General features: G+C 72.5%; 7 protein-coding genes across 7 annotated transcripts; 2 read left to right on the plus strand and 5 right to left on the minus strand.

Annotated features, from left to right (window-relative positions):
- Nucleotides 1-952: 952 nt before the first annotated feature.
- On the minus strand, nucleotides 953-10,146 carry AURANDRAFT_71262 (hypothetical protein; the record flags this gene model as incomplete). Its single annotated transcript, XM_009037697.1, has 8 exons — nucleotides 953-2,875; nucleotides 3,078-3,394; nucleotides 3,505-5,438; nucleotides 5,568-6,279; nucleotides 6,479-7,502; nucleotides 7,852-8,271; nucleotides 8,372-9,416; nucleotides 9,620-10,146. The coding sequence occupies 8 exons, from the start codon at nucleotides 10,144-10,146 to the stop codon at nucleotides 977-979; spliced, it is 7,878 nt and encodes a 2,625-aa protein (XP_009035945.1).
- Nucleotides 10,147-10,959: 813 nt separating this feature from the next.
- AURANDRAFT_62931 (hypothetical protein) lies at nucleotides 10,960-11,856 on the plus strand (the record flags this gene model as incomplete). Its single annotated transcript, XM_009037195.1, has 1 exon — nucleotides 10,960-11,856. The coding sequence occupies one exon, from the start codon at nucleotides 10,960-10,962 to the stop codon at nucleotides 11,854-11,856; it is 897 nt and encodes a 298-aa protein (XP_009035443.1).
- Nucleotides 11,857-11,968: 112 nt separating this feature from the next.
- Nucleotides 11,969-12,792, minus strand: AURANDRAFT_13765 (hypothetical protein; the record flags this gene model as incomplete). Its single annotated transcript, XM_009037696.1, has 2 exons — nucleotides 11,969-12,439; nucleotides 12,511-12,792. Coding segments are annotated over 2 exons (753 nt in total), but the record flags the coding sequence as incomplete, so codon positions are not given.
- Nucleotides 12,793-13,026: 234 nt separating this feature from the next.
- Nucleotides 13,027-13,560, minus strand: AURANDRAFT_14958 (hypothetical protein; the record flags this gene model as incomplete). Its single annotated transcript, XM_009037695.1, has 1 exon — nucleotides 13,027-13,560. A coding segment is annotated over one exon (534 nt), but the record flags the coding sequence as incomplete, so codon positions are not given.
- A 1,192-nt stretch (nucleotides 13,561-14,752) lies between these two features.
- On the minus strand, nucleotides 14,753-15,733 carry AURANDRAFT_62933 (expressed protein; the record flags this gene model as incomplete). Its single annotated transcript, XM_009037694.1, has 1 exon — nucleotides 14,753-15,733. One exon carries the CDS (start codon nucleotides 15,731-15,733, stop codon nucleotides 14,753-14,755), a length of 981 nt encoding a protein of 326 aa, XP_009035942.1.
- A 1,228-nt stretch (nucleotides 15,734-16,961) lies between these two features.
- AURANDRAFT_24178 (hypothetical protein) lies at nucleotides 16,962-17,567 on the plus strand (the record flags this gene model as incomplete). Its single annotated transcript, XM_009037196.1, has 1 exon — nucleotides 16,962-17,567. The coding sequence occupies one exon, from the start codon at nucleotides 16,962-16,964 to the stop codon at nucleotides 17,565-17,567; it is 606 nt and encodes a 201-aa protein (XP_009035444.1).
- Nucleotides 17,568-17,812: 245 nt separating this feature from the next.
- Nucleotides 17,813-24,922, minus strand: AURANDRAFT_71263 (hypothetical protein; the record flags this gene model as incomplete). Its single annotated transcript, XM_009037693.1, has 5 exons — nucleotides 17,813-18,372; nucleotides 18,462-18,811; nucleotides 19,575-20,815; nucleotides 21,686-22,790; nucleotides 23,000-24,922. The coding sequence occupies 5 exons, from the start codon at nucleotides 24,895-24,897 to the stop codon at nucleotides 17,813-17,815; spliced, it is 5,154 nt and encodes a 1,717-aa protein (XP_009035941.1).
- Between the last annotated feature and the right edge of the window lie 853 nt (nucleotides 24,923-25,775).

A 25,775-nucleotide genomic window follows, 5' to 3' on the forward strand; every position in this document is an offset into this window, starting at 1 on the left:
AGCGGCGCGGCGCACACCGCGACGAGCCGCGCGCGCCGCCGCGCGCCGACGTCGCCGCGGCCCGTCGCGCCGAGGCGCACGACGTCGCGGCAGAACGCGAAGCGCCGCGCCTCCAGCGCGCTCTCGCCCTCGCCGCTGAGCACGGCGAAGGTCGACTGCGCGCAGAGCAGCGCGACGGACGCGGCGCTGGCGTCGGCGGGGAGCGGCTCCGGCGCGGCGACGGGTTCGCGGCCGTCTTCGAGCAAGAGCAATGCGACGAGGTCCATGGTGTATGACTCGCGCGCGCCGGTGAATGGGAGCGCACAGCCGCGCGATGATGAGCACGCAAGTCGTCTCACCTTGTCACCTTGTGGTGATCTCAGTCAAGAGCTTACAGTGCAACTTGAACTCAACATGCAGGGGAAACAGCCCACAGACGCCGTCGGACGACACGATGCGGAGATCGGGCAGCCGTAGTGTTGTTGTCGTCGTCGCCGCCGCGTGGTGCGCGTGCGCGCTCGGCTGGCCGCGGGGCGCGACGGAGGAGATGCACAAAAAATCCGAGGAGCATCGCAAGATGCATCGCAAGAGCAAGGGCCTCCTCGGCGAGATCTCGACCATGAGCATCATGAAGGTCTATCCGAAGCCCATCCTCCGCGAGATGCACGACTTCTGGTGCCAGGAGCGCGAGGAGGCGCGCGTCGACCGCGTCGAGAGCGCCGTCTGCGACCACTGGGAGGACGTGCGCGGCGGCGGCTTCTACATGGGCGCGAACAAGAGCCCGCCGGTCGACGAGGTCGAGGAGATGCACGCGCGCGGCCCGCGTCCCTCCGCCGCGCGTTTTTTTCGCGCGGCGCGCCATTCACCCCCCCTCGCAGACGCGATGGTGCGACGAGGCGGATCTCTCGAAGAAGGCCGAGAAGGTCTGCGCGCACTACAGGGCGCGCCGCGAGCGCGAGGCGCGGGAGGAGCTCTAGGGGCCCTAAACCTCGGAGCTTCAGCTTAGCGACTCCCGCATGCCCACGACCCGGTCGTGCATGGCCCGGCGCTTCTCCTCGGAGACGTCGAGGATGGAGATGGGCCCGAGGAGGAGGAGCCAGCGCGGGAAGAAGTAGTCGTGGGGGATGCCGTAGGCCGAGATGACCATGGGCAGCCAGAGGCGCTCGATGGAGAGGATGATCATGCTCTTCTCGTGGAGCATCTCCGCGACGGCGGACGCGCGGACGCGCTCGTAGGCGCTGTTCATGATGGCGATGAGCAGGTTGAGCGCGAGGACGCCGAAGATGAGCATGAAGAGCTGGAGGACCGTCGTGATGGGGAGCTGGCGGTCCATGCGCCAGTCGTAGAAGCCCTGGTCCCCGCTCAGGTAGTCCTTCTCGTACTCGCCGTAGAAGCCCGCGTTGAAGAGGAAGACCATGAGCCACTCCGTCGGCGTCTCCTGCATGCCGATGGCGAACGCGAGCCAGAAGCCGACGAGCATGAGCGCGACGACGGCGGAGAAGAAGCGCACCTCCCAGACGATCTTCACGATCATGCGCACGAGGGGCCCCCAGTTCTCGAAGCCCCGCGCGAAGGAGATGATGCGCCAGTTGAAGAAGAGGACGTTGACGCAGGCGAAGAAGGCCAGCAGCCAGCCGCCGACCTCCATGGCGAGGAGGCCGTCGACGAGGAGCTGGAGCGACAGGCACGCGAGGTCGAGCGCCTTCCAGACCGCGTGGCCCGCGAAGTAGTTCTGCGACCCCTCGAGGAGCATCTGCCGCACCTCGAGCCCCAGGAGGAAGCAGGTCAGCAGGACCACGGGCAGGTAGAGCGCGAGGGCGAAGACCTCGCCGAGGCCGTGGGCGGGCCGGCCGCGGTCGCCCGGGTCCCAGCGCGTCGGCAGCCGCATCGCCGGCGTCACGGCGACGTAGAGCGCGATGACCAAAGCGAAGTGGAAGACGCAGAGGACGCACTGGGCGATGAAGATGGACCGCGCGTAGTGGTCCCACTTGAACTGGATGATCGCGCGGACCATCTGGCTCTCGAAGACCCGGTAGTCGTTCATCGACGCCGCGCACCGCGTCGCGAGCGCGAGCACGGAGTCCTGGCTCACGGCGTCGCCCCCGAAGGTGCCCAGCACGCGCTCGAAGGGCACGATCATCGCCGCGACCTCCGTCTTCTTGAGGTGCGCGCGGACGCCGGCGCCGCCCAGGGTCGCGAAGTTGGCGAACGTCGGCGCCGCGCCGGCCCGGCCGCCGTCGAAGGACCGGCGGCTCAGCATGTGGCGCAACGAGTTGCGCGCGTGGAAGGCGCCGCTGGGCCGGTGCGCCGCGCCGTCGTCGGACTCGCGGTGCTCGAAGTAGCGGAACCGCGCGCCCGCCTTGACCAGGAAGTCGCTCCAGAAGTCCGCGGGCGACCGGTGGTCGCTGCCCGCGGTCACGGACGCGCCCGTCGGCGGCATGAGCGCGAAGTTGTGGCCCGGGGGCACGACGTCCGTGTCGTGGATGAGGAAGGACCGCGAGATGAAGTCGAGGTAGAGGTCCGGGTACTGGTCCGCGATGGCCGCGTGCGCGTTGCTGAACGCGGCCGCGGCGAGCGGCGACCCGTCCAGCGACGTCATCATGACGTCCAGCAGCTGGCTCAACGCCCCCTTGCGCTCGTTCGCGAGCGCGACGGTGATCGCGTTCATGCCGTTGCAGTCGCCGAGGAGGCCGATGGGGCAGTCCGCGTGGAGCAGCTGGTCCACGGCGCGCCGCGACTTCTTCCGCACCGCGTACTGCAGGATCGACTCGCCGCTCACGGGGTTCACCTGGTTCACGAGCGTGCGGTGGAGCCGGAGCGCCGCGCGCAGCGCGCGCGGGTGGTCGAGCGTCGCGCGCGCGACCTCGTGGTTCAGCGCGTCGTACCACGCCGGCACCTAGGAAACAAAAATATTCAACACGACTTCAATGTGCGCGTCTTCGAAGGTTTCGACACGAGCTTTTTGGCTCTACTTCGAGAACTCGCCGAGATACATCGATCCGTCCAAAAATCAGCCGAACGACGTCGATTTTACCGAGCTAGAGAGATTCGAAGTTTCGCCGGACATTCCGCTGGTCGTTTCCCGCGCGGGCCGGCACGCGGCTCCCGACGCCCATGGTGCTGAAGATCGTGCCGTTGCAGAACGCGAAGCCCCGCAGGCTCAGCGCGACGTCGTTCGTCGTCGCGTGGCGCGTCACGACGAGCTTCTCGCGCGGCCGCGACGCGTCCGACAGGTCCCAGACGTCGACCGTGTTCTGCTCGGCCGCGATGGCGAGGTCCCGCGCCGCGGGCGCGAAGCAGAGGTTCTGCACGAGGCCCTCCATGGCGATCGTCGCCGTCCGCGCCTCGCTCGCGACGTCGAAGACGGCGACGAGGCAGTCGACGCGGCCGACGGCGAGGACGGCGTCGTCGTGGCCTGCGCGGCGCGAGGGGGTGCGAACGCCCCAACGTCAAGGGCTTTCGGCCCGTGTCCCCTCGTTTCGGCTCATTTTGGGACGAGCGACCATCGCTCGGAGCGCTCTCGACGCGCGGATGCTTTTTCCGGAACGGTCGCGCGCGTTCCGCGCGCGTCGAAGCTCGCTCGAATCGCCCGGTTCCCGCGCCGGCCGCGGCTCAGCGCGACCGCGTACACGAAGGCCTCGTGGACCGTCTCGAAGAGCGCGGCGATGTGGTCGCCGTCGACGGCGTAGACCGCCGCGCGCTTGTCCCGGCCGCCGACGGCGACGAGCGCGCCGTCGCTCGACAGCGCGACCGCGTAGACGCGGTCGCCGCGCTCGATCGCGCCGAACTCGCGGAGGTCCGCCGCGTCGACGAGGTAGGCGTAGGCGTCCCAGTGGCCGATGGCGAGCGTGTCGCCGTCGCCGGAGAAGTGGACGGCCCAGGTGAAGGGCGCGCCCTTGCCGAGCCACGACGTCTTGAGCCAGAGCACGGCGCCGTCGGCCGCGGCGTAGAGCACGACGGCGTTCGCGTAGTCGCCGGCCGCGACGCGGGTCCCGTCCGGAGTCACAGAGACGGTCCAGACCTTGCCCCGGTGCTTCGCGCTCCAGGAAGGCTGCGACAGGGACCCGCGCACGAGGTCGTAGCAGCGGCACAGCGCGTCGTCGCCGCCGACGGCGAGGACGGCGCCGGCGCGGTCGACGGCCACGGCGCGCGCGGTCGCGCCGCACTCGCCGACGGCACAGGGCGCGCCGCGGCCCACGTGGTGCAGGCGCAGCGTCGCGTCGAAGCCCCCGAAGGCCAGCACCTCGTCGTCGCCGCAGAGCGCGACCGCGCGGACGCGGTCGTCCGCGCGCGCCTCGTAGCGGAGCGCGGCCGTCGTCACGTCGCAGAGCTTGACCTCCTTGGACGCGCCGCCGAAGAGCACGGACTTGCCGCTGCGCGACAGGGCCACGCTGTAGAGCGCGTCGCCCGCGTCGAGCCGGAAGACGACGCAGCGGCTGTCGAAGTCGTAGACGACGACGACCTCGCGCGCGCACGCCGCGACGCGCCGCGTCGAGCCCGACAGGGACACGCAGTTGACCGTGTGGTCGAAGCGCATGGACCAGGCCCGGCTCGCGTGGCGGCTCGTCCGCGGCGACGCGCCCGCGGCGCACTCGACGGCGTCGCGCGCGCCGCCGTCCGCCGGCGGCCGCGGCCGGCCCGCGACGTCGTAGCGCCAGACCTCGGCGCGGCCGGACTCGCCCCCGAAGGCGACGTACTTGTGCGTCTCCACGGTGCGCGACGCGCAGCGGAATCTCACCCAGACGGGCATGCGGTCGCGCTCGCCGAGCGACCCCTTGGCGTGCGGGTCCGCGTCGGCCTCCGCGCGCGACGTCCGGGTCCGCTTCCAGCGCCGCGACGCGAAGCGCTTCAGCCGCGGCATGGGCGGCGTCGTGCCGAGGGGCTCCGGCGCCTCCGAGCGGCCCCGCGACCCTCGCGTCTCCCGCTCGTCGCCGCTCCGCGCGCGCGCGGCGCCGAAGCCGCGCGGCGCCATGACCTCGTCGCCCGCGGCGCGGCGCATGTCGACGTAGCGCCGCTCCGGGTTCGTCAGGATGTCGCGCCGGTCCACGTCGCCCACGACGGCGCCGCCGTCGAGCTCGACCGCGTAGGTCCGGCCGGACGCGGCGCGCGCGTGCCTCAGCCCCCGGAGGTGGCGCGCGCAGGACCGCGCGGCGCGGAGGAAGCGCGCGCACTTGCTCAGGGCCAGGCCCCAGGACACGTAGGGCGCGTGGCGCACGAAGACGGCGGCGAGGCCCAGGGCGACGACGGCGCCGTCGGCGACGCACGCGGGGTCCCGCGCGAACTTCCAGAGCGAGTGGTGCACCTCGACGTGGCAGATGCCGCGGATCACGAGCTCGAGGAGGTAGAAGAAGGTCACCCAGAGGTCCGCCGCGGCGTACTGCGCCGCGCTCAGCGCGCCCCGGCCCCGGAGCGCCGCGCCCGCGACGCAGCCGAGCGCGAGCGCCGCGTCGAGGCCCAGCCTGGGCAGCACAAGGGTGATTCAACGTCGCTTCAACGTGAGTGTTCCGCGCGCGCGCGTAACAAAAAAACACATCCATGCTTCGAGACCGTTCCGAGAGATGATCGCTCGTCCAAACATCAGCCGAAACGAGTGGAAAACGGCCGAGATCGGAGCCTTTGAAGTTGGGAATTTCGCTCTCTTGTCCTGCCCTGGGCCCAGCAGGCGCTTCTTGTCGAGGCTCTCGTGGACGGAGACGACGCGCGTCCGCGAGCTCTCGCCCTCGACGACGCGCAGCGCCGCGTCCTCGTGGACGTAGGTCGCCCCGGCGTCCGTCACGCGGAGCCGCGAGTCCTCGCCGTCGCCGGACGCGCCGACCTCGAGCACGCGGTGCGTCTTCGCGCGCCGCAGCGTCGACTGCTGGCGCGCGAGGGCCGAGTCCCACTCGGGCCACTCGGCCGCGTCCTCGGCGTCGCGGCTCGGCACGGCGAAGCGCACCGGCGGCCCGCCGCGCGCGCGCGAGAGCTCGTGGTTCTCCGACGCGCCGAGCGCGACGCCCCAGGCCGTGCCCGACGCCTCGAAGCGGTAGAGCTCCGCGCGCTGCGCGACGGCGTAGATGACGACGGCGTCGCCCGCGGCGACGGCGAGCTCGCCCGCGCGCTCGAAGAGCGCGAGCGCGTTGACGTCGCGGCCCGCCTGCCACGCGGCGTCGCCGGGCGCCGGTTCGCCCCCGCCGGCGCCGAGGTCCGCGACGTAGTCGAGGTGGCCCGGCGCGAAGCAGCCGACGGCGAGCCCCCGCGCGCCGAGCGCGACCGCGCCGACCTGCTTCGGGAAGCGGCGCTCGTAGAGCCGCGCGTCGCGGCCTGTGTGGAAATCAAATCTTCAACCCGACTTCAATGTGAGCTTAATCGAACGATGTGGACCAGACGCTTCCGCTGTGCTTCGAGAACTCGACGAGAGCAATCGATCCGTCCAAAAATCAGCCGAATCGACTTCGATTTGATTGAGATAGAGAGTTCTGAAGTTTGGTGGGGACCCCCCAAACCAGTGGTTGATTTCCACACAGGTCGCGGCGCGCGTCCCAGACGACGCAGTAGAAGTCCATGCCGCCGCAGGCCACGCGGCTCCCGTCGGGCGACAGGGCCACGGTCGTCACCGTCGACGCGCGCGCGAGCTCGAGGCGGCCCGGCGCGGCGCCCGCGGCGCCGCCGCGCGGCGCGTCGCGCGGGTCGAGGAACCGCGCGAGGTCGACGAGGCGGATGTGGTCCAGCGAGTTGTCCAGCAGGTCGTAGAGCGCCTCGATCTCGCCGTCGAGGAGCCGCACGCGCAGCAGCTCGCCGAAGATGCGCGCGATCTCCCCGAACTGCACGAGGCCGTCGTTGTTCTCGTCGAAGGCCGTCATGCGCGCGGTGTCGAGGGCCGACGACGCCACGACGTTGCGCAGCAGGCAGGCGATGTCGACCTGCTCGTAGGACGTCCGCGCGGCGCGGGACCCGTCGTCGCCCGCCGCGAGCAGCGAGCCCGCCGCGACCGGCGGCGCGGCGACGAGCGCGACGGGCGCGGCCGCGACGTCCTCGCGGTCCGCGCGCCGCGCGAGCGCGTTCGCGCCCCGGGGGCCGCGGCGCGCGCCGCCGCCGCCGCCGGCGGCGGCCGGCGCCGGCGCCGCCGGCGCCGCGTCCGCGGCCGCGACCGCGGAGAGCAGCGCGAGGACGTCGCGGTCGCGCCGCGCGATGGCCCCGCGGAGCGCGCGCGCGTCGTCGGCCGACAGGCCGTCGACGCCGAGCTGCCGCCGCAGCGCCGACGACAGCGCGGCGCAGACCACGGCCGCGAGCGGCTCGAAGCGGTCCGCGCGCGACGCCCGCGGCGCCGCGGCGCCGAGCGCCGCGCGGACCGCCTCGAACGGCCGCGGCTCCGCGCCGAGGGCGCGCGCGGGGGGCACGGGCGACGCGTGCGGCGGGAGCACGGGCAGGGCGACGGGCGTCAGCGCCGTCGGGGTCCCGCCATCGCTCGCCGGCGACGCGAGGTCGGCGTCATCGCGCGGATCCGAGCCGCTTCGAGGCCGCGTTTCCACGGGCGGCGGCGGCAGCTGCGGCGTCGTGCCGACCGTATCTAGTTGCGGCGGCTTCGCCGCCGCGTCCATCAGCCGTCGTGGGGCGGCAGCCCGGCTATGGACTCACCATCAATACCATGCTCTTCACAAGCTTCTAGCAAAAAAGTTTTGCCCTCGAGGTTGAAGCCTCCTTGAATAGGGAGGGATCGTAAAAAAAAGTCCCGAGGAGCCACTTCAAGAGCCCGTCCGGGACGCCGTCAGCGTCGTGCGCCGCCCCCCGTCGGCCCGGGGCCCCGACTCGAGCCGCCTAGCAGCCGTCGGCCTCTCGCGGCCGGCCTCGGACCTGTCTCCGAGTCGAGCGAGTGTCTAATTTTGTTTACCTCACGCTGTCCTCCTCGGACGTCGACGCCTCGTCGGCGTCGGCGTCGCGCGCGAAGGACCGCGGCGACGTGCCGCCGTTCGTCGGCGGCGGCTCGGGCGGCTCGAGGGCCTCGCGGAGCTCGGCGAGGGAGACGCCGAGGAGGTCCGCGAGGGTGCCGTAGCGGTAGACGCGCGTCGGCGGCGGCGCCGGCGCGCCGACGTGGTCGAGGAGCCGCGGCGGCCGCCACGCGAGGCGCGGCGGCGCCGCCGCGTCGGCGGCGGCGTCCGGCGGCGCGTCGGCGGCGGGCGCGGGCGGCGGTGGCGCGTCGGCCGGCGGCGCGCCGTCGTCGTCGTCGTCCGGGTCGAGGGGCGGCGGGAGGCGGTAGGCGAAGCGGTCGTCGCGGGGCCCGTGGACCGCGGCGACGACGTCCGCGTCCGCCGCGCCCTCGGCGGCGGCGGCGGCGGCGGCGGCGTCGGTGGCGGCGCGCGCGGCGCAGGCGGTCGCCGGGGCCCTCGAAGAGCTGCTGGAAGTGCTGGGTCTCGACGAGGGCCCGCGTGAACGCGCGCGCGGCCGCGGCGCAGCGCGCGACGGCGATGACGCCGCGCGTCTTCGGCTCGAGGCCGCGGCGCGCGGGCGCCGCCGCCGCCGCGCGGTCGTGGCCCGGGTCCAGCAGGTCGAGCACCGCCGCCGCGCAGGCGAGCTGGAGCCGCGCCTCCGCGGCCTGGAGGCCGACGTGCGGCGCGCGCGCGGCGCCCTCGCCGGCCGCGTCGCCGTCGCCGTCGCCGTGCGCCGCGAGGCAGGCCTGCTCCCGGAGCGCGCGCGCCGCGGCGACGACGGCGTCCCGCGGCGCCGGGGGCAGCGCCGGCGGGTCCTCGCCGCCGGGCGCGTCGACGGCGCGCGCGTCGAGGTCGAAGAGGACGACGCCGGGGCCGATGGTCACGTCGGGGCCCGATTCCGCGCCGGGCAGCCGCAGGTCCTCGGCGGAGACCGGTTCCTCGCCGCGCGCCGCGCGCCGCTCGCGGTCCCGCGCGCCCGCGGCCGCCTCGGCCCGCCGCCTCTCGGCGTAGAAGCCGCGGTCGATCCACTTCGACTCGACGCCGAGCAGGAAGGCCTGGGGCGCGTCGAGCAGCTCCAGGAGGGGCTTCGGCAGCACGGGCACGTAGACGCCGGCCCACTCCAGCGGCGCCGCCAGCGCGAGGAGCGCCTCCGCGACGGGCGCGAGGACCGTCGTCGACTCCGCGTGGAGGCACAGCGGCCGCTCGAGGAGCACGCAGGCCAGCGCCGTCGCCAGGCCCTCGGGGCCCAGGAGGAGCGCCGCCAGCCACAGGCTCCCGCCGCCGCCGACGGGCCGCGGCAGCGCGCCGCCGCCCGCGAGCGTCGCGGGCCGCGCCGCGCGCGCCGACGGCGCGCCGACGCGCTCGCGCGCGTCCACGAGGTGGCCGAGCGGGCCCGCGGCCAGCAGGCTCAGGGCGCCGCGCACGGGCCGCGGCGCCTCGTCGGCGAGCTGCGCGAGCCGCGCGACGAGCGACGGCCCGTCGTCGCCGCCGCCGGCCCACCGCGCCGCGAGCCACGGCTCGGCCTGCTCGAGCCTGGGCAGCAAAATGGTGATTCAACGTCGCTTCAACGTGAGTGTTCCGCGCGCGCGCGTTCCGGAAAAAGCATCCACGCTTCGAGATCGTTCCCAGAGATGATCGCTCGTCCAAAAATCAGCCGAAACGAGTGGAAACCGGCCGAGATCGGAGCCTTTGAAGTTGGGAATTTCGCTCTCTTTTGCTGCCCTGGCTCCAGCCACGCGACGAGCGCCGGCACGACGCCCAGGCGCGTGAGCAGGCAGAGCGCGACGGGCGCCCAGAGCCTCCGGGACCGCGCGCCGCCCCGCTGGTGCGCCTCCGGCGCCCGCGGCGCCCAGCGGCCGCCGTCCGCGGCCCAGCGGCCGCACGCGCGCCACGCGACGAGCACGACGCCGCGCACCGGCGGGCCCTCGGCGTGGAGCGCGAAGGCGTGGCAGCGGCTCGGCGGCCGCTTCTTGCGCCACTTGAGCACGACCTCGCCCTCGGGGAAGCAGAACCACTCGACGCGGTTCGGGGGCTCGGGCCGCGGGCCGGGCCTCCCGCCGCGCCGCGGTGTCGCGGGCAGGCGCTCGAGCACGACGGCCTCGCGCGCGATGATCGGCCGACGCAGCCAGGGCCCGACGTCGGCCACCGACTCCTCGACGTCGAAGGGCGCCGCGCCGACGACGACGGCGTCGTCGATGAGCCCGACCTGCACGGGCACCGCGCGCTCCGACGCCGCCGCCAGGCGCTCCTGCGCCGTCGGCATGAGACGGCGCGCGTGCTGCCGCGACCGCTGGCAACGCGCGACTGGCTCCTAGCGCGCTAGCGAGCCGCTGGCAGCGCTCGTTTTGTGACTCGCCGGCGCCGCCATGCCCACGGCATACATTTCACAGGAGCAGCATCTACTTCATCTTGGCGCGAAACCTTCGGTTTGCCCTCGAGATCTCGAGCTGAACCTGGAAGGGCTGCCATCAGACGCACCCATTGGCCCGTTCGTTCGAATCTGCCATCTATGCGGCGCGCCCTCGCGGCGGCGGGCCTGGCCCTCGGTGCGGCGACGGACTGCGACGCCCACGACAGCTGCGAGGCCTGCGCTTCCGCGTCGTCGTGGCTCGGGGGCTGCCGCTGGTGCCCGCTCGCGGGCGACTCGAGCTGCCACGCCTACGGCAGCCCCGAGAACGCCTGCGGCTCGTCCCAGGAGGTGACGAACGCGTCGGCCTGCGCGGCGCTCTACGAGCCGACGCAGGTCCACTTCGCGTTCGCCGGCGGCGACGGCCTCAGCGTGTCGTGGACGACGCGGGGCAACGCGACGCAGCGCGCGGCCTACGGCGCCGCCGGCGCGGAACTCGACGCGGTCGTCGACGCGACGACGGTGTCCTACCTCGAGAGCTTCCAGCACACGGCCGTCGTGACGCGCCTCGCGCCGTCGACGACCTATCACGTGAGCGTCGGCGCCGAAAAGGCGTGGTCCGACGTCTTCAACATTACTACCGCGCGCGCGGCCGGGGACCTCGCCGCGCCCGTGCGCGCGGCCGTCTTCGGCGACCTCGGCCGGCGCCAGTACGGCGGCGCGGCCACGATGGACGGCCTCGCCGGCGTCGCGGACACCGTCGACTTCTTCTGGCACCTGGGGGACGTCGGCTACGCGGACGACGCGCTGCTCCACGAGCCCCTGACCTGGGCCTACGAGGCCGCCTGGGACGAGTACATGGACCAGGCCTGCGGTGCCTTCGCGTCCCGGGCGCCCTACATGGTCCTGCCGGGCAACCACGAGGCCGAGTGCCACAGCCCGGCGTGCGTCGCCAAGTACGCGTCGCGGGCCCTCAAGCTCTCGAACTTTAGCGCCTACAACGCGCGCTTCCGCATGCCGTCGTCCGAGTCGGGCGGGTCGGCGAACATGTGGTACAGCTTCGACGTCGGCCCGCTCCACGTCGTCGCGCTGTCCACCGAGAGCGACTTCCCGGGCGCGCCCGACGTCTGCCACGTGCCGGGGGCCTCCTGCGGCGGCTTCTGCGACGCGCTGGGCTGCGGCGACTGGCGGCCCTGGCTCGAGGCGGACCTCAAGTCCGTGAACCGGTCCGCGACGCCCTGGGTCGTCGTCGGCGGCCACCGGCCCCTCCACAGCGTCAAGGATCTCGACGCCGACGGCGAGCCGGCGGGCACCCAAGCGAGCCTCGTCGCCGCGCTGAGCGGCCTCTTCGCGACCTACGACGTCGACCTCTACGTCAGCGGCCACGAACACGCCTACGAGCGCAACGGGCCCTTCAACGGCACGACGCACGTCGTCACGGGCGCCGGCGGCGAGGACGAGGGCCACAGCGACTACAGCGCGGCCCAGGACCCGCCCTGGAACGTGCTCTGGGACAACAAAACCTACGGCTACGCCATGCTCGAGGCCACGGGCGACGAGCTGTCCTTCACGCAGGTCGACGCGGCGACGGGCGGCACCCTGGACGCGTTCGTCCTGCGGAAATAATAAGAGTGAGACCCTAGGCCGCGGGGCGGGGGCCGTCGCCCCAGGGCGCGGCCGTGCCCGCGCGCCGCTTCTCGTAGTGCGCGCGCCACGCGTCGATCGCCGCCGGCGTCGTCAGCGCGTCGAGCGCGGCCACGTCGTCTTCGGAGAGCTCGAAGCCCGCCACGTCGAGGTTCGCCCGGATGCGGCCCGGGTTCGCGCTCTTGACGCAGACGTTGAGCCGCTTCTGCACGCCCCAGCGGATCAGCACCTGGGCCGCCGACACGCCGAGCTTCGAGGCCAGGGCGCCCACGGTCTCGTTCCCGAGGGCCGCGCCGCGCTGGAGGGGCTTGAAGGCCTGGACGACGAGGCCCTTGGACTGGAAGTAGTCGACGCACTCCTTGCGGTAGAGGAACGGCGAGACCTCGATCTGGTTGACGCAGGGCGGCGCGCCGGTCGCGACGCCCGACGCCATGAGCTCCTCGTAGTCCTCCGGCGTGTAGTTGCTCAGGCCGCAACGCTTCACGATCTTGAGCTCGTCGCGGCAGTGCACGAGCGCGCGGTACTGCTCCAAGTGGTGGCCGGGCACGGGCCAGTGCACGAGCGCCTACGGCATATTTCCTCGTTTTTTCCCGGTCAAAAAGCTCTCGAACGTCGCCACGGGTGCGGGACGCCGACGGGCGCGAGGTCCAACGGGCGGCCGAGCTCCTTCGCGCTCCGCTGCACGGACCGCACGGCGTCGTCGAACGTTTTGTCCGTCGTCCAGACCTTGGACGTGTAGAAGCAGTCGGGGGTCAGCGCCGCGGCCGCGGCGGCCTCGTTGTCGTAGAACGCCGCGCCGTCGAAGTGGCGGTAGCCGGCGTCGACCGCGGCCTGCACGCACGCGCCGGCCTCGTCCTTCGGGATGAGATAAAGACCAAAAGCGATCTGGGGCATGGTCGTGCCATCGTTGAGCGCGAGCGACAAGGAGCCATCGGGTTCGTCGGACTCGCCGGCGCAGCACAGCATCGTGTTCATAGTGTGTGGACGAGCTGTGGCCATTCGGCGAAGCAGCAACAGTAAACTTGCCGTCTGCGAGGCGAGTTTAAAGGCCCCCGGCGTCCTACGGCGCGAGGCGGGCGGCGAGCGCGCGCCTGCGGGGGGATGCGCGCGTACCCCACACGCGCGTCCTTTCCGTTTCGTCGGCGCGGGCCGTCCGCACGCGGCGCTTTCCGAGAGGACGAGGTGGTCCCGCTGGAGGATGGAGTAGACGTTGGCGCCGACCTGGGGGAGGACGTCGACGAGGGGCACGTTGCGGCAGGCCGTCTTGAAGTCCTCGGCGAGGTCGTCGTCGACGAAGAGCGCGGACCGGATGCCGCGGCCTCGGAGCGCGTCCGCGACTACGCGCGTCTTCGGCGGCGTGTCGAGCGACGCCGCGACCGTGAGGCGGCCCTCGCGGAGCTTGGCCGAGAGGGCGACGCGGAGGGCGAGGCGCCGCTGCTTCTTGTTCAGCTCCGTCTTGAAGTCGCGCGCGGCCGGCCCGTGCGCCTTCGCGCCGCCCTTTCGGAGCGGCGACCGCAGGCTCCCCGCGCGCGCGTTGCCCGTGCCCTTCTGGCGGTAGAGCTTCCGCGTCGACCCGGAGACCTCGCCGCGGCGCTTCGACGCGCGGTGCACCTGCCGCCGCTTGTTGCGCTGCCACCGGACGCAGTCGTGGAGCACGTCGACGCGGAGCGGCGCGGCGAAGACGTCCGCGGGCAGCGCGATTGCCGGCGCCGCGGCGCCGCCGCCGAAGAAGGCCTCGACGTCGACGTGGATCTCGTCGCCGCGCAGCGCGTAGTTGATGCGCGGCGGCGGCGGCGTCGGGGTCGTCGCCGTCGGCGCGGGCTCGGCGAGCGTCAGGTTCGCGGGGAGCGACGACAGCGGCCGCGCGCCGAGCAGCGCGAGCGGCCGCGCGCGCGCGGACCGGAGGAGCGGCGATGCTCGCAGGAGCGGCGCGGCGACGCGCGACCACACAATGCGCATCGCAGCCATGCTCAGCGAGTGCAATGTCGACCAAGTCGTCGACCTTGCGGACTTCTTGAGGTCGCAGGAGCAGCCCGGGGTCGAGCCAGTGCGGCGCGCGCGCAGCCTCCACTATGGTGACGGAGACACGGTTCATGGACCAAATGCAGCGCTTCCGTGCGTCGGGCAACGACCTTGACGCCCTTGTTTGGCTTGGTTGGCTTGGTGGGCTGGCGATCCACCCTGCGGGGGAGGAGACCCTTCTCTATCATGCCGCTCGGGGTGGTTTGTGCTCGAGTATCAGCTGGCTCTTGGCACAGGGCGCCGACGTGCACCGTGGCCGGCCCTTTACGGCACAGACGCCACTGCACAGCGCTGTTATTCACAATAAACTCCGCGCAGCGGTGCTCCTGCTCGACGGCGGCGCGCGAGTCGATGATCAAACTGTAAATGTCAGTGATGGAGGGGAACCTCTCTGTGAAGATACCTGGGATGGGTTCGCCGCGCTCCACGACGCTGCTCTTAGAGGCTCCATCAAGATGTGCAAGCTCCTGCTGAGTCGCGGCGCGTCGCTCGACCTGCGTGATCCCGAAGGTCTAGACCCCGAGGCCGTCGCGCGTCACGTGAACAAAGCGACCACGGCCGCCTTCCTCGCCGAGGTGCGCGCGGCAGGCGGCTGGACGGGCTACGTCGCCGCGCCGCGCCTCGAGCTCCTCGCGCTGCGCCGCGCGCTCCCCGCACTCCGCGAGCGCGGCCGCGCGACGCCGTCGAGCGTCCCCGTGCACGAGCGCCTCTTCCTCCGCAAGGACGTCCCCGACGACGTCTTCTCGCACGTCTTTTCGTTCTGGCGCAGCGATCATCGCGACTACTACGCGCTGTCAGACGACGAAGACTAGAGGCGAATAAGCAAACAGGGGGAATTACAGGCGCCTCCGGGGCCCTAGAAGCAGTCCTCCTCGACGATGCGGGGCTGCTGGTCGTCGGGCGCGTTGGGGCTGTCGGGCCACTCGTCGGGCGCGGCGAGCGGCGAGTCCGCGGCGAGGACCTCCGGGCACGGCGGCGGCGCGGCGACCGCGTCGCCGGGCCACTCGGGCTCGGGGCTCGGCGGCTCGTCGGCCTGCGGCGGCGGCGCGAGGGCCGGCGCCTCCGCGGGCCCGCGCGCGCTGTGCTCCATCCACCGGAGGAGCGACGACCGCGACACCGACAGCGCGATGGACACGGAGTAGGCGAACTTGATGAAGGGCAGCGTGAGGCCGACGGCGCCCTGGGAGCCGAGCATGGGGTCCGGCACGTTGGGCACGTGGGACCAGGCGATGGCGCGCCGCTCCATGCGCGCGACGAGGCTCCGGAGTAAGCGCGCGACGCGCTCCTCGCCGGCCTCGAGCCACGCGGCGTCCGCGACGGCGGTCTCCGGGTCGTCGCCGGCGCCCGGCTCGCCCGGCGCGACGTCCGCCGCGATGGACTCGGCGACGAAGCCCAGCTGCACGCTCACGGCGACGCGGCCGCCGTAGCCCCGGAGCCGGTAGAGCCCCGCGGTCCGCGCGAAGGTCCGCTGGAGCCAGCCGTGGTCGCTCCCGGCGCCGCCCTCGCCCAGGGCCCTGTCCGCGGCGGCGACGGCCGCGTCGGCCGCGGCCAGGGCCGCGCGGTCGTCCGCCTCGCGCGCGCGGTCGACCGCCGCGCCCGACTCGACGACGACGCCCTCGTCGTCGTCGGCCTCCGTGAGCTCGTCGTCGTAGCCCCGCGGCACGACGGCCGCCTCCTCCTGGCTCCGCAGGCCCGCCAGCTTCCGCCGCGCGCTCCGGTAGAGCGCCGCGAGGCGCGCCGTCGCCGGCTCCCGGGGCTCCGGCGGTTCCTCCTCGAGCGTGTAGATGGACCGGTTCATCAACCCGCCGCGGCCGTTGCACGGGCCGCCGACCTCCATCGGTGCGTGTGTGCGCGTCGAGCGATCGAGCCGACGCGGGAGGAGTTGCCGAACAACGAGCACGCGGCCGGCGCAGCCTCCACAGGCCTTATTGCCACAGCATGATTTACCCCGCCCACGCCACTGGAAAATCGACGATTTTGGGCACCTCGACCGCGGACCCCCTGCTTGTCTCATCGTGATGGACGTTTATCTGGGGCTCCGGAACCGCAGCCGATCATGCTAGGTCATCGATTGGCACAAGTTATGGCCGAAAATGTCGGTTTTTGGAGATTTCCGGCGTGCGCGAGCGCCACGTACGCGTGTCCACCCGACGGCGGCGGGTGCCACGCACGTCCACGCTAGCCCAGGGAGTCCGCCCGGTCCCCAGGCGGTCGCGCGGGGCGCCGAAGCGAGTATATACGGCGGTATACGACGCGTTTGTACTGGTTTAGTACGGCTAGGGTGTACTGGCGAGGCACCAACGGCAGGAAAACAGGCGCGCAGAGCACCGTTTCGACGGCCGAGCGTCTTCTGGAGTCGAGACAAGATGTCTCGACGCAACGCCAGCGCCAGTCCGCGTTCGTGGGCGCGTCGTCGCTGTAGACCGTGTTGGTGTCGTTTTCGAGGCGCTGGCAGGAGGCGCCCAAGCTGTAGCTGTCGCGTGCCGCGTTCACCTGACGCGCGGGCCAGCGGAGCCCCGGTGATCGGTCGTGAGAGGGCATCGGAACCGCTCTGGACGTCCAGGGGCGTCGCGGCGCCGCACACTGGCTCGTTTTGACCGCCGCCAATCGATGAGAATCGAGGAATCGAGGCCGTAGGGTGGTCCGACGGTACATCTGGCCGTGTTTCGCGAGACATGTTCTTCGTAGCAACCCTCTCCGCAACTCCTCCGGAGAAACACGGCCAGCGAGGTCCGGAACACGTCCAACACGCGCCAGCCGTCTCGAGAGAACGCTCCGACGAGGCCGTTGCGTTTTCGACGACGCCCGGACCGTTTCGCGCGCGGCGTCTTCGCAGTGGTCTGGCCACGCACGGTCCCGAGGCACATGCGGGAGCGCGCGGCCCCACTCCCCGGGGGCGCCGCGCACGCGCTGCTGCGGCGGCCGCTCTCCGAGCCGAGCGCCTCACCTCCCAAAGTCAAGATTGACCGCGTGGGCGGGGTAAATGATGAGCGACAACATCATCCTGGCGATCGCGAGCTTGTGGCGCCGCGGCTCGACGCCGCACTCGCGTCGCTCGCGCCGTCATGGCCAAGGGCAAGAAGTTCCGCGCCGCCAAGGTGAAGAACGTGAAGAAGGTGCTCGCGGCCAAGGACCCGCGGCTCAAGAGCACGCAGGACAAGCTCGCGAAGAAGGAGGCGAAGCGCCAGGCGGCGGCGCAGGCGCGCAACGTCGAGCAGGTGCCGACGTCCATGTTCTTCGCCCACAACGACGCCCTGGGCCCGCCGTTCCACGTGCTCATCGACACGAACTTCATCAACTTCTCCATCAAGAACAAGATCGACGTCGTCAAGGGCATGACCGACTGCCTCCTCGCCAAGTGCATCCCCGTCGTTCTCGACAGCGTCATGGCCGAGCTGGAGAAGCTGGGCTCGAAGTACCGCGTCGCGCTGCGCCTCGCCAAGGACCCCCGGTTCATGCGCATGGCGTCCTACCTGAAGAAGGGCACGTACGCGGACGACGACATCGTCGAGCACGCGCGCGTCCACCGGTGCTTCATCGTCGCGACCTGCGACAAGGACCTGAAGCGGCGGCTGCGGAAGATCCCCGGCGTGCCCATCATGTACATCCAGGCGCGCAAGTACACCATCGAGCGCATGCCCGAGGCCTACGGCCTCATGCCGAAGACGTAGCGCGCGCGCCCGCGTCCGCGCTCCGTCGATGCTTTCCGGCCCGGGGATGATGCTTTCGAGACCTGAGACTCTGCAGCGGCGACGCCATGGCGAGAGAACACCATATCACACCTTGGAGAACTGAGGGCTTTTGTGGAGCGCTTTTTTTTTGGCGCGCGGCGCGCGCGAGTCGCGTCCACGGCGACGGCCCCCGCAGGTCGGTCGCCCCGCGTCGTGTTGTTGTTGTGCCTTCTAATTCGAATACTCTAGTTCGCTAGGACGGTCCGGAGGTTCTCGTAGACGCCGAAGACGATGGCCTGGCCGGACATGATCTTGAGCACGCGCGGCGCGAGGCCGTGCGCGAAGACCGCGGCGCCGCCGGAGCGGAGCAGCTGCGCCGCGTAGGCGACGCTGTTCGGCCGGCGCCCGCCGGCGCGGCTCGCCTCGGCCTGCATGCGGCTCTTGACGACGTCGACGGGGTGGTTGACGACCGCGGACGCCGCTCCCGAGAACGCGCCGGCGAGGACGCTGTGCCAGGGCCGCGGCGCGCCGGAGGAGCGGCGGAGCTCGTCCTTGGCGAGGTCGTAGGTCAGGAAGCGCACGGCGAGGCCGCTGGCCTGGCGCGCCATCGTCGGCGCCGTGCCGCGCCAGAGGCCCAGCGGGAACTCGTTCGCGACGATGCGGCCGTGGACGAGCGCGACCCGCACGAGCGGCGACGACGCGTCGACGCGCGGCGCCGCGGCGTTGAGCTCGGCCTGGCGGAGCGTCTTGATGCGCTCGATGGGCGTCGTCCAGCAGAACGCCTCCGTCAAGCCCGCGAGCGCGCCTGCGACGGGGGACGTTTTGTTTCCATACTCGGGCCGGCCTTCCGCGCGTTCGTTCGGGACGAGCGATCCGCGCTCTCTCTCTCTCGACGTGAATCGCCGCCGTCCGGCGCCGCGGACGCGCCCGCGCAGAAGGCCAGCCCGCCGGCTTCCAAACCCAGAGGCCCGAGCGACTCGCGCCAGAACTGGTAGGCCGCGAACTGGACGCCCGTCTTGCCGCCCTGGTTGAGCAGCGACGCGCCGAGGCCCGTGTAGAGGCCCGCGATGCCGTGGCCGCGCACGATGGCCCGCGCCGACGAGCCCATGGTCCGGTAGTCGGCGTCGACGGACTTGCGGAGCTGCATCTGCACCTTGATCGTGTCCAGCGGCATCGTGCTGGAGAGCTTGACGACGCCGGCGGCGAAGCCGTCGACGAAGCCGCGCTTGTTCTTTCCGCCCATGCTTGTGCGTGTGATACCTCTCTATGCGCCGGGCAGCCCCACCATTGCCATTGAGGTCGCAACCCTTGGGTGCAACATCACGGTCGGGCATCAAGGTGCGGTCAAAGATCAGCCCGAGCTCCACATCGGACCACAAGCATGGCGCTCCTCAAAGCCGTCGTTCTCTCCGCGGTCGCACTCGGCGCGCGGGCCGACACGCTCGTCCACCAGGCGTCGAACCCGCACATTTCTTCCGAGGGCAGCTGCGGCCTCGGCGGCTTCGACGACTTGTTGGAGCTCCCGTACCTCGAGACGCTGAAGACCCAGGCCGACACCTTCGTCGGACACGCCTTCGCGAAGACGGCGGCCGGCGCGCCGGTCAGCCTCTACGATTTCACGCAGCCCGCGCGCCTCAATCCGGCGGAGCTGCCGTTCTCCGTCGCGCCCGTCGCCTACCCGCGCGGCGACCCGCGGCTCCTCGTCGCCTCCGAGTCGAACGCCGACTCCTGGTTTCCGGGGTACTCGTGGCAGGTCGTCGGCGCGACGAACGCCTGCGGCTCCTTGGTACCTCGGCTGGAAGTTCACGTCGGCGGACTCCGAGTTCCTCGCGCTCATCGTCCGCCGGTCGTCCGAGGACGAGTCCGCGCGCGTCTTCCGCGTCGGCTCGCCCGCGACGGCGGCGATGGCGGCCCTCCTCCTCCACGCGTCCTCGAAGCTCTAGAGTAGGGTGTTATGTGGCCATGAAGTCCGCCGCGGGCGCGGGCGCGGCGGGCTTCGGCGGGGACCGGCTCGCGGCGCGCGCGCGCGCGAGCTCCCGCAGCCCCGCGGCCTTGGTGGGCTTGGGCGGCTTGGGCGGGGACCGGCTCGCGCCGCGCGGCGCCGTCGCGGGCGCGTCCTCGCGGGCCGGCGCGTGGCCCTCGGCCGCGAGCGACTCGTAGAGCGCGAGCGTGGCCCAGGCGTCGGCGGCGGCGTAGGCGCGCTGCTCCGGCGAGAGCCAGTGGCGGCTGTGGGAGAGGCCGAACTGGGGCCGCGACCGGTAGAAGCCGAAGGACCGCTGGAGGTCCTTGCGCTTCGCGAAGGGCGCGCGCCGGAGCGCGTCGCCCGCGACGGCCGCCAGGCCCCGCTGCTTGCCGACGTAGCCCGTCGCGGCGACCTCGAAGGCCTGGGCGTCGACGGCGTTGGCGATGGCCGCGCCGAGGTGCTCGCGGCTCGGGGGGCCGAAGAAGACCTTGGTGATCGAGGCGTCGCCGAGGAGCCGCGCGACGTCGCCGCCGAGCGCGTCGCCCGTCGGCGCGACGAGCAGCACGCGCCTCCGCGGGCCCCGGGCGCAGATCTGCAGGAGCAGCGGCGGCGTGAAGTGCGTGCCCTCGGCGTCGATGGCGACGACGTCCGGCGCGTCGGCCCAGAACTCGGCCCACGCGTCCGGCGAGTCGTCGACGAACTCGTAGCCGGCGGACCGGAACGCGTCCTCGAGGTAGACGGGGGGCTCGGCGCTCGGCGCCGGCGCCGGCTCGTCGCGCCGCGACACGTCCATGCCCTCGAGGAGCGCCGTCGCCTGGGCCTCGACGCGCGCGGTCTTGAGCGCGCGCTCGATCGCCGCGGCGGCGAACGCGGAGCCCTGCGCGGCCATGGACGTCAGCGGGTCGTCGGCGTCCATGGCGTCCTCGCCCTCGGCGTCGTCGTCGCCGTCGCCGTCGTCCTCATCGCCGTCGGCGTCGTCGGCGTCGGCGGGCGCGCGCGCGCCCTCGGTGTCCTCGGCGAGCGCCATCTCGAAGAGCCGCGCGGCGGCGGCGGCGGCGCGCCGCACGGACTTCTTCTTGTTCCGCAGCACCTGCTCCATGCTCTCGTCGCCCTCGTCCGCCGCGTCCTCGGCCTGGGCGCGCACGCCCGCGGCGATGGCGCTGTCGATGAGCTTCTTCGCCGCGAACGTCGCGCTCCGCATGGCCTGCTTCTTGCTCTTCGCCTTGGAGCGCTTCTTCGACGATTTTTTTTTGTTCGACTTGACCATCGTTCGTGCGAAGGGCGCCTGGTTTTTTGGCGGCGAACTTCGAAAACTTTCAAGCTTGAGCTCCCATCGCCTCGCGCCTCAACTTGGCTTCATGGTGCATTGTCCAGCAGCCCGAGCCAACACGATGGCCAGCTCTTTCGAACGCTCGTTGATCGACCAAATTGTGCCCTATCATGCTGCGGGCGGCGACATTGATGCGCCTATTTGGGTGACATTCGACAGAAGCGATGGTAGTGAACGTGTGCGCATCGAGGATCCAAGCTGGGAAACAGAGGAGGTACTTACGCTCCTTTTTTGTGCAGCGCAAGAGGGCTGGTCTTCGGCCGTCACTTGTTGTCTCGAACGCGGCGCCGATGTCAACCTGCGTGAGGAAGACAATTGCTGGACGGCGTTGGAGATCGCCTCTTGTAAAGGCCATTGCGACGCGGCAGTCCTGCTGCTCGACGCAGGCGCGCGAGTCGACGATCGCAAAGGGGATGATAATATGACCGCGCTCCACTTCGCAGCCGGGTGCAATCAACCCAAGATGTGCAAGCTCCTCTTGAGTCGCGGCTTCTCGCTCGACGCGCGCAACAACAACGGCGACGACCCCGAGGCCCTCGCGCGACGCTGCGGCCAACCAACCATGGCCGACGTCCTCGCCGCCGTCCGCGCCGCGGGCGGCTGGCTCCCCTACGTCAACGCGCCGCGCAAGGAGCTCCTCGCCCTCCGCCAGCGGCTCCCGGCCCTCCGCGAGCGCGGCCGCGCGGCACCGTCGTCGAGCGTGCGCGCGCACGAGCGGCTCTTCCTGGACACGCCCGACGACGTATTCACGTCGGTCCTCGCCTTCTGGCGCACCGACCGCGACGACTAAAAACGAAGCTGTGATAAAAAAAGAAATACTTACACGTCGATGACATCCGGCGCCGGCGCCGCGCCGCCGCGGCGGCGGCGGAGCGCGCGCGCCAAAGAACGCGCCGCGGCGAGCGCGACCGCGAGCAGCGCGATCCCGGCGGCGACGACCGCGAGCGCGCCGCCGAGGTCCGCGAGGATCGAGAGCGCGAGGGGCCGCGATTCCTCGCGCACCACGGCGCCGCTGGCGCGCAGCACGAGCCTCGCGCCGCGGGCCGCGTCCGGGTCCTGGAGCCGCGTCCGCGACCCCGCGTAGCGAACCGCGCGCGTCGCCCGCCGCCGCCGCAGGAACGGGCGCCGCTCCTCCGACTCCGCGAGCGAGAGCTCGACCTCCGCCGTGACTAGGGCCGGCAGGGCGCCGTAGTCGACGCGGAGCGAGCGCGTCGTGTCGTCGCCCGCGTCGCGGCGCTCGCGGACGGCGACGTCCATGACGCCCGCGCTCGCCTTCGCGGAGATCTCCACGAAGTCGAAGATGGCGTCGCCGTAGGCCCCGCCGAGCGAGAAGGACCCCACGCAGCCGTAGGGCCGCAGGCCGCAGGCGGCGAGCGCGAGCGGCGCGGACGTCTTCGTCGCGTAGGCCGCGCCGTCCCAGCCCTCGTAGCGCCACTGGAGCGCCTCGAGGTCGCCGCCGTCCGCGACGGCGACGACGTCGCCGCCGAGGGTCCGCGGCGCCGCCCAGGCCCCGACAACGGTCGCGCCGTCCGGCGGCGCGGCGAGCGCGGCGTAGCACGCGACCGCGAAGAGGCCCGAGGCCGCGGCGGCGAAGCACGCGGGCGCGCGCCGGCCGCGGACGCGCGTCGCCTCCTCGCCGAGGCTCGACACGGACGACGACGACGATAACCGGCTCAGGGTCTGCGGGTCCTCCTTGCGCTCGTCGTCGGCGAGCGGGTTCGGGTGGGAGAACGTGTCCGGAGCGCCGAGGCTCTCGTTGGCGTCGAGGTACTTGGCGGCGATCTTGTCCTTCTCCCGCTCGCGCCGCCGCTTCGACCGGCGCTTCGACGGCCGCCGCGGCGCCTCGTCGTCGTTCTCGAAGTTGCAGAACGCGAACTCGAGCGCCGCGATGCTGTCCTCCTCGGACCGGCGGCGGCCCATCGGCTGCTGCCTTTGCAAACGCTGCGGCGCGGCCCGGATGCAGCCGCGACCTGTTGGCACTCCCGGCTGCTCCCAGGCGCGGCCGCTCCCGACGGCGCCGGAGATCGATCGGGGCAGCCCCGAAGGTGTGTCGACGAAAAATGACACCTCGATGTTCAGCTTCGCCTTCAACTTTCATCTCGAGCTCGAGACGCGTCTAAAAGCGACACGAACCGTTACGCCATCAGCGCCAGGAGCGCGTCCTGGACGTCCTCGGGCGCGACGCCCGCGTCGAGCCGCGCGGCGAAGTCCGCGCGGAGCTCCGGCGGGAGCCGGTCGAGGAGGTCCTCGAGCGTCACGGCGCCGCGCTGGCCGCGCGCGAGGCGCACGGGCCCCTGGGCCTGGCGCGCGGCCTCGCGGGCCGCGTCGGGCGAGAGGTTGGCCTCGTCGAAGCCCTCCGCGGCCTCGGGCCCCAGCTGCGGGAAGCCGTCCGCGAACTCCTCGACGGGGACGGCCGCGTACTTCGCCAGCGCGGACGTCGCCCAGGCCGTGTCGACGACGGCGAGGGTCTTCGCCGACGTCTTGCCCGGGCCGAGGCGCCGCGCGAGCGCCGCGGCGCCGTCGTGGAGCAGGCGGAGCGCGTCCGGCGCGCGCCAGAGGTGGCGGCCCCGGAGGCACGCGGCGTCCAGCGCCACGGGCAGCGCGCCGACGTCGAAGGCCCGCCGCAGCGCCTCGTCGCGCGCCTTGGCGCGGAAGTGGTCGTGCCAGAGGAGCTCGCGGAAGTCGTAGTTCGTCGACCGGTCGCGATCCGCGTCGACGCCGCACGCGTCGAGCACGCAGGCTAGGAGGTGCGGGAACATGGACAGCGCCTCCGCGACGGCCCGGACGGCCTCGGACCGCCGGTCGAGGCGCAGGAGCGCCAGGCCCCGGTTGAGGCACAGGCCGGGGAGCAGCGCGGTCGTCGACGGCGCGAGGCGCCCGGCCGGCTTCGATTTCGCCGCGCGCGGCGGGTCGTCGAAGAGCGGGCACGCGGCGCTCGCGAGGGCCGCCGGCAGCGCCGCGACCTGCACGTTCGCGCCGTGGAGCTCGAGCACGGCGTCGTACTGCTCCGCGGCGAGGAGGTCCGCGTCCAGCCGCAGCAGCACGCCGCAGGGGTCGCCGCGCGGGTCCAAGGACAGGAGCAGCCGGAACAGGTTCGCGGCCGTCTCCGGCGCGCCGCGCATGGCCGCGCAGCGCGCGCGCCGGTGCAGCGCGACGAAGAGCGGCGCGTGCTCGGGCTCCGTCGCGTCGACGCGGATCGCGGCGCGCCTCACCGCGTCGCGCGTCTTCTCGCTGTTCGCGGCCATCGCGGCCTCGTAGGCCGCGCCGGCCCGCAGGAGCAGGGGCCCCGCGAGCTCGGGCCTGTTCAACCGGCAGACGAAGCGCGCCAGCGCGCAGAGCGCCGGCGCGTGGTGCGCGTTGTTGGCGACGTGGCGGCCGAGCTCGTTCGGGTCGCCCACCAGCGCCGCGAGCGCCTGCGACGCCGCCGCGTAGCCGTCGGAGGCCTCGAAGGCGTGCCAGGCCTCGCCGGGCCGGCCCCGCGCCGGCGGCGCCGCCGCGACCCAGCGCAGGCCGCCCTTGCCGAACGTCGGCGCGGGCTCGAAGCCCTCCGCGGCCGGGCCGAAGACGCCCCGCCGCGCGCCGCCGCCGCCGCCGCGCAGGCCCCGCCGCCGGCCGTCGCCGCCGGACGACCCGAAGCGGCTCGCGAGCTCCCGCTCCGGGTCCACGCGGCCGAAGTCGAAGCGGAGGTAGCCGGGCGCGACGGCGTTCGGGTCGGCGGCCGCGGGGAGCGCGGCCTGCTCCGCGGTCGCGCGCTCCATCGCCGCGGCCAGCGCGGCCTCGTCGTCGTCGTCGTTGTCGTCCTCCTCCTCGTCCTGCGGCTGCTGCTGCTGCTGCTTCTTCTTTTTCTTTTTCTTCTTCGCCTTGCGCGCGGGCGCGGGCGCCGGCGCGAGCGCGGGCGCCGGCGTCGGCGCGGCGTCTTGGCCGTCGGAGTGCTCCGAGTCGGAGTCGTCGTCCATGAGCAGCGATCCGAAGTTCGCGCGCACGGGTGCCGTGTCTTCCTCCTCCGAAGAGGTTGCGTCATCTACGAGGGAGGCCATAACTTAATAACTCGACGTTCCAGGCCATGCGAGCCTGCAACTATCGCTCAACATTGCCACAAGCACCGAGATGTTGACGAGCTGTTGACGAGCGCATCCAAGCAGCCAGCTCTTCCCTCGAGAGTTCTTCGCGGCCGCTTCGATCCGCGCTGAACAAGAGAGTCATGGCCGAACAGTCGAACCTCCTCCTGCCCCTCAAGGTAACCCCTTTTCCGCCCGAAAGCCCCCCCCACCAACACACGGAACATTCCGTAGGTCGTCGACGCCCGCTCGGGCGAGGTGCGGCGCTGGCCGGCGCCGCAGCGCGGCTCCGACGGGGGCGTGGGCTGGGGCCGCTTCTCGCGGCGCGTGGCGTCGGTCTTCAAGGTCGACGAGAAGCGCATGTGCTTCACCTGGACCGACGACGAGGGCGACCGCGTCGTCGTCGCGGCCGGCGATCCGAGCGTCGCGCGCCTCGAGTGGGAGGAGGCGCACCGGGCCGTCGCCGAGCGGGGGCTCAAGGCCCTCACGCTCACGGTCCACGCGACGCGCGCCGACGCCCTGACGGCGGCGCCGCGCGCGGCCCCGGGGCCCGCGGCCGCCGAGAAACCCGCCGCCGAATCCGCCGAGGGCCCGCTCCGCCTCGGCCCGCGGCCCGGCAAGCTCGTGGCCCTGGACCTCGGCGTGCCCCTCCGCGAGGCGCGCGAGCTCGTGCGCCGCGCGAACCACGGCGACGCCATCGCGCGGCGCGTCGTCGCGCCGAGCGCGGCGCGGTGGGCGCGCATGGCGCGCGACGGGTCCTCGGCCGTGCTCCTCCGCGACGACCTCTTCCGCGCGGCCCACGCCGCGCGGCTCCAGGGCGAGGTCGCGGACCCCAAGGTCCGCGTCGCGGCGGCGGA

Source organism: Aureococcus anophagefferens (genome assembly GCF_000186865.1).
Source record: "Aureococcus anophagefferens unplaced genomic scaffold AURANscaffold_6, whole genome shotgun sequence".
Taxonomy (NCBI): Eukaryota; class Pelagophyceae; order Pelagomonadales; family Pelagomonadaceae; genus Aureococcus; species Aureococcus anophagefferens.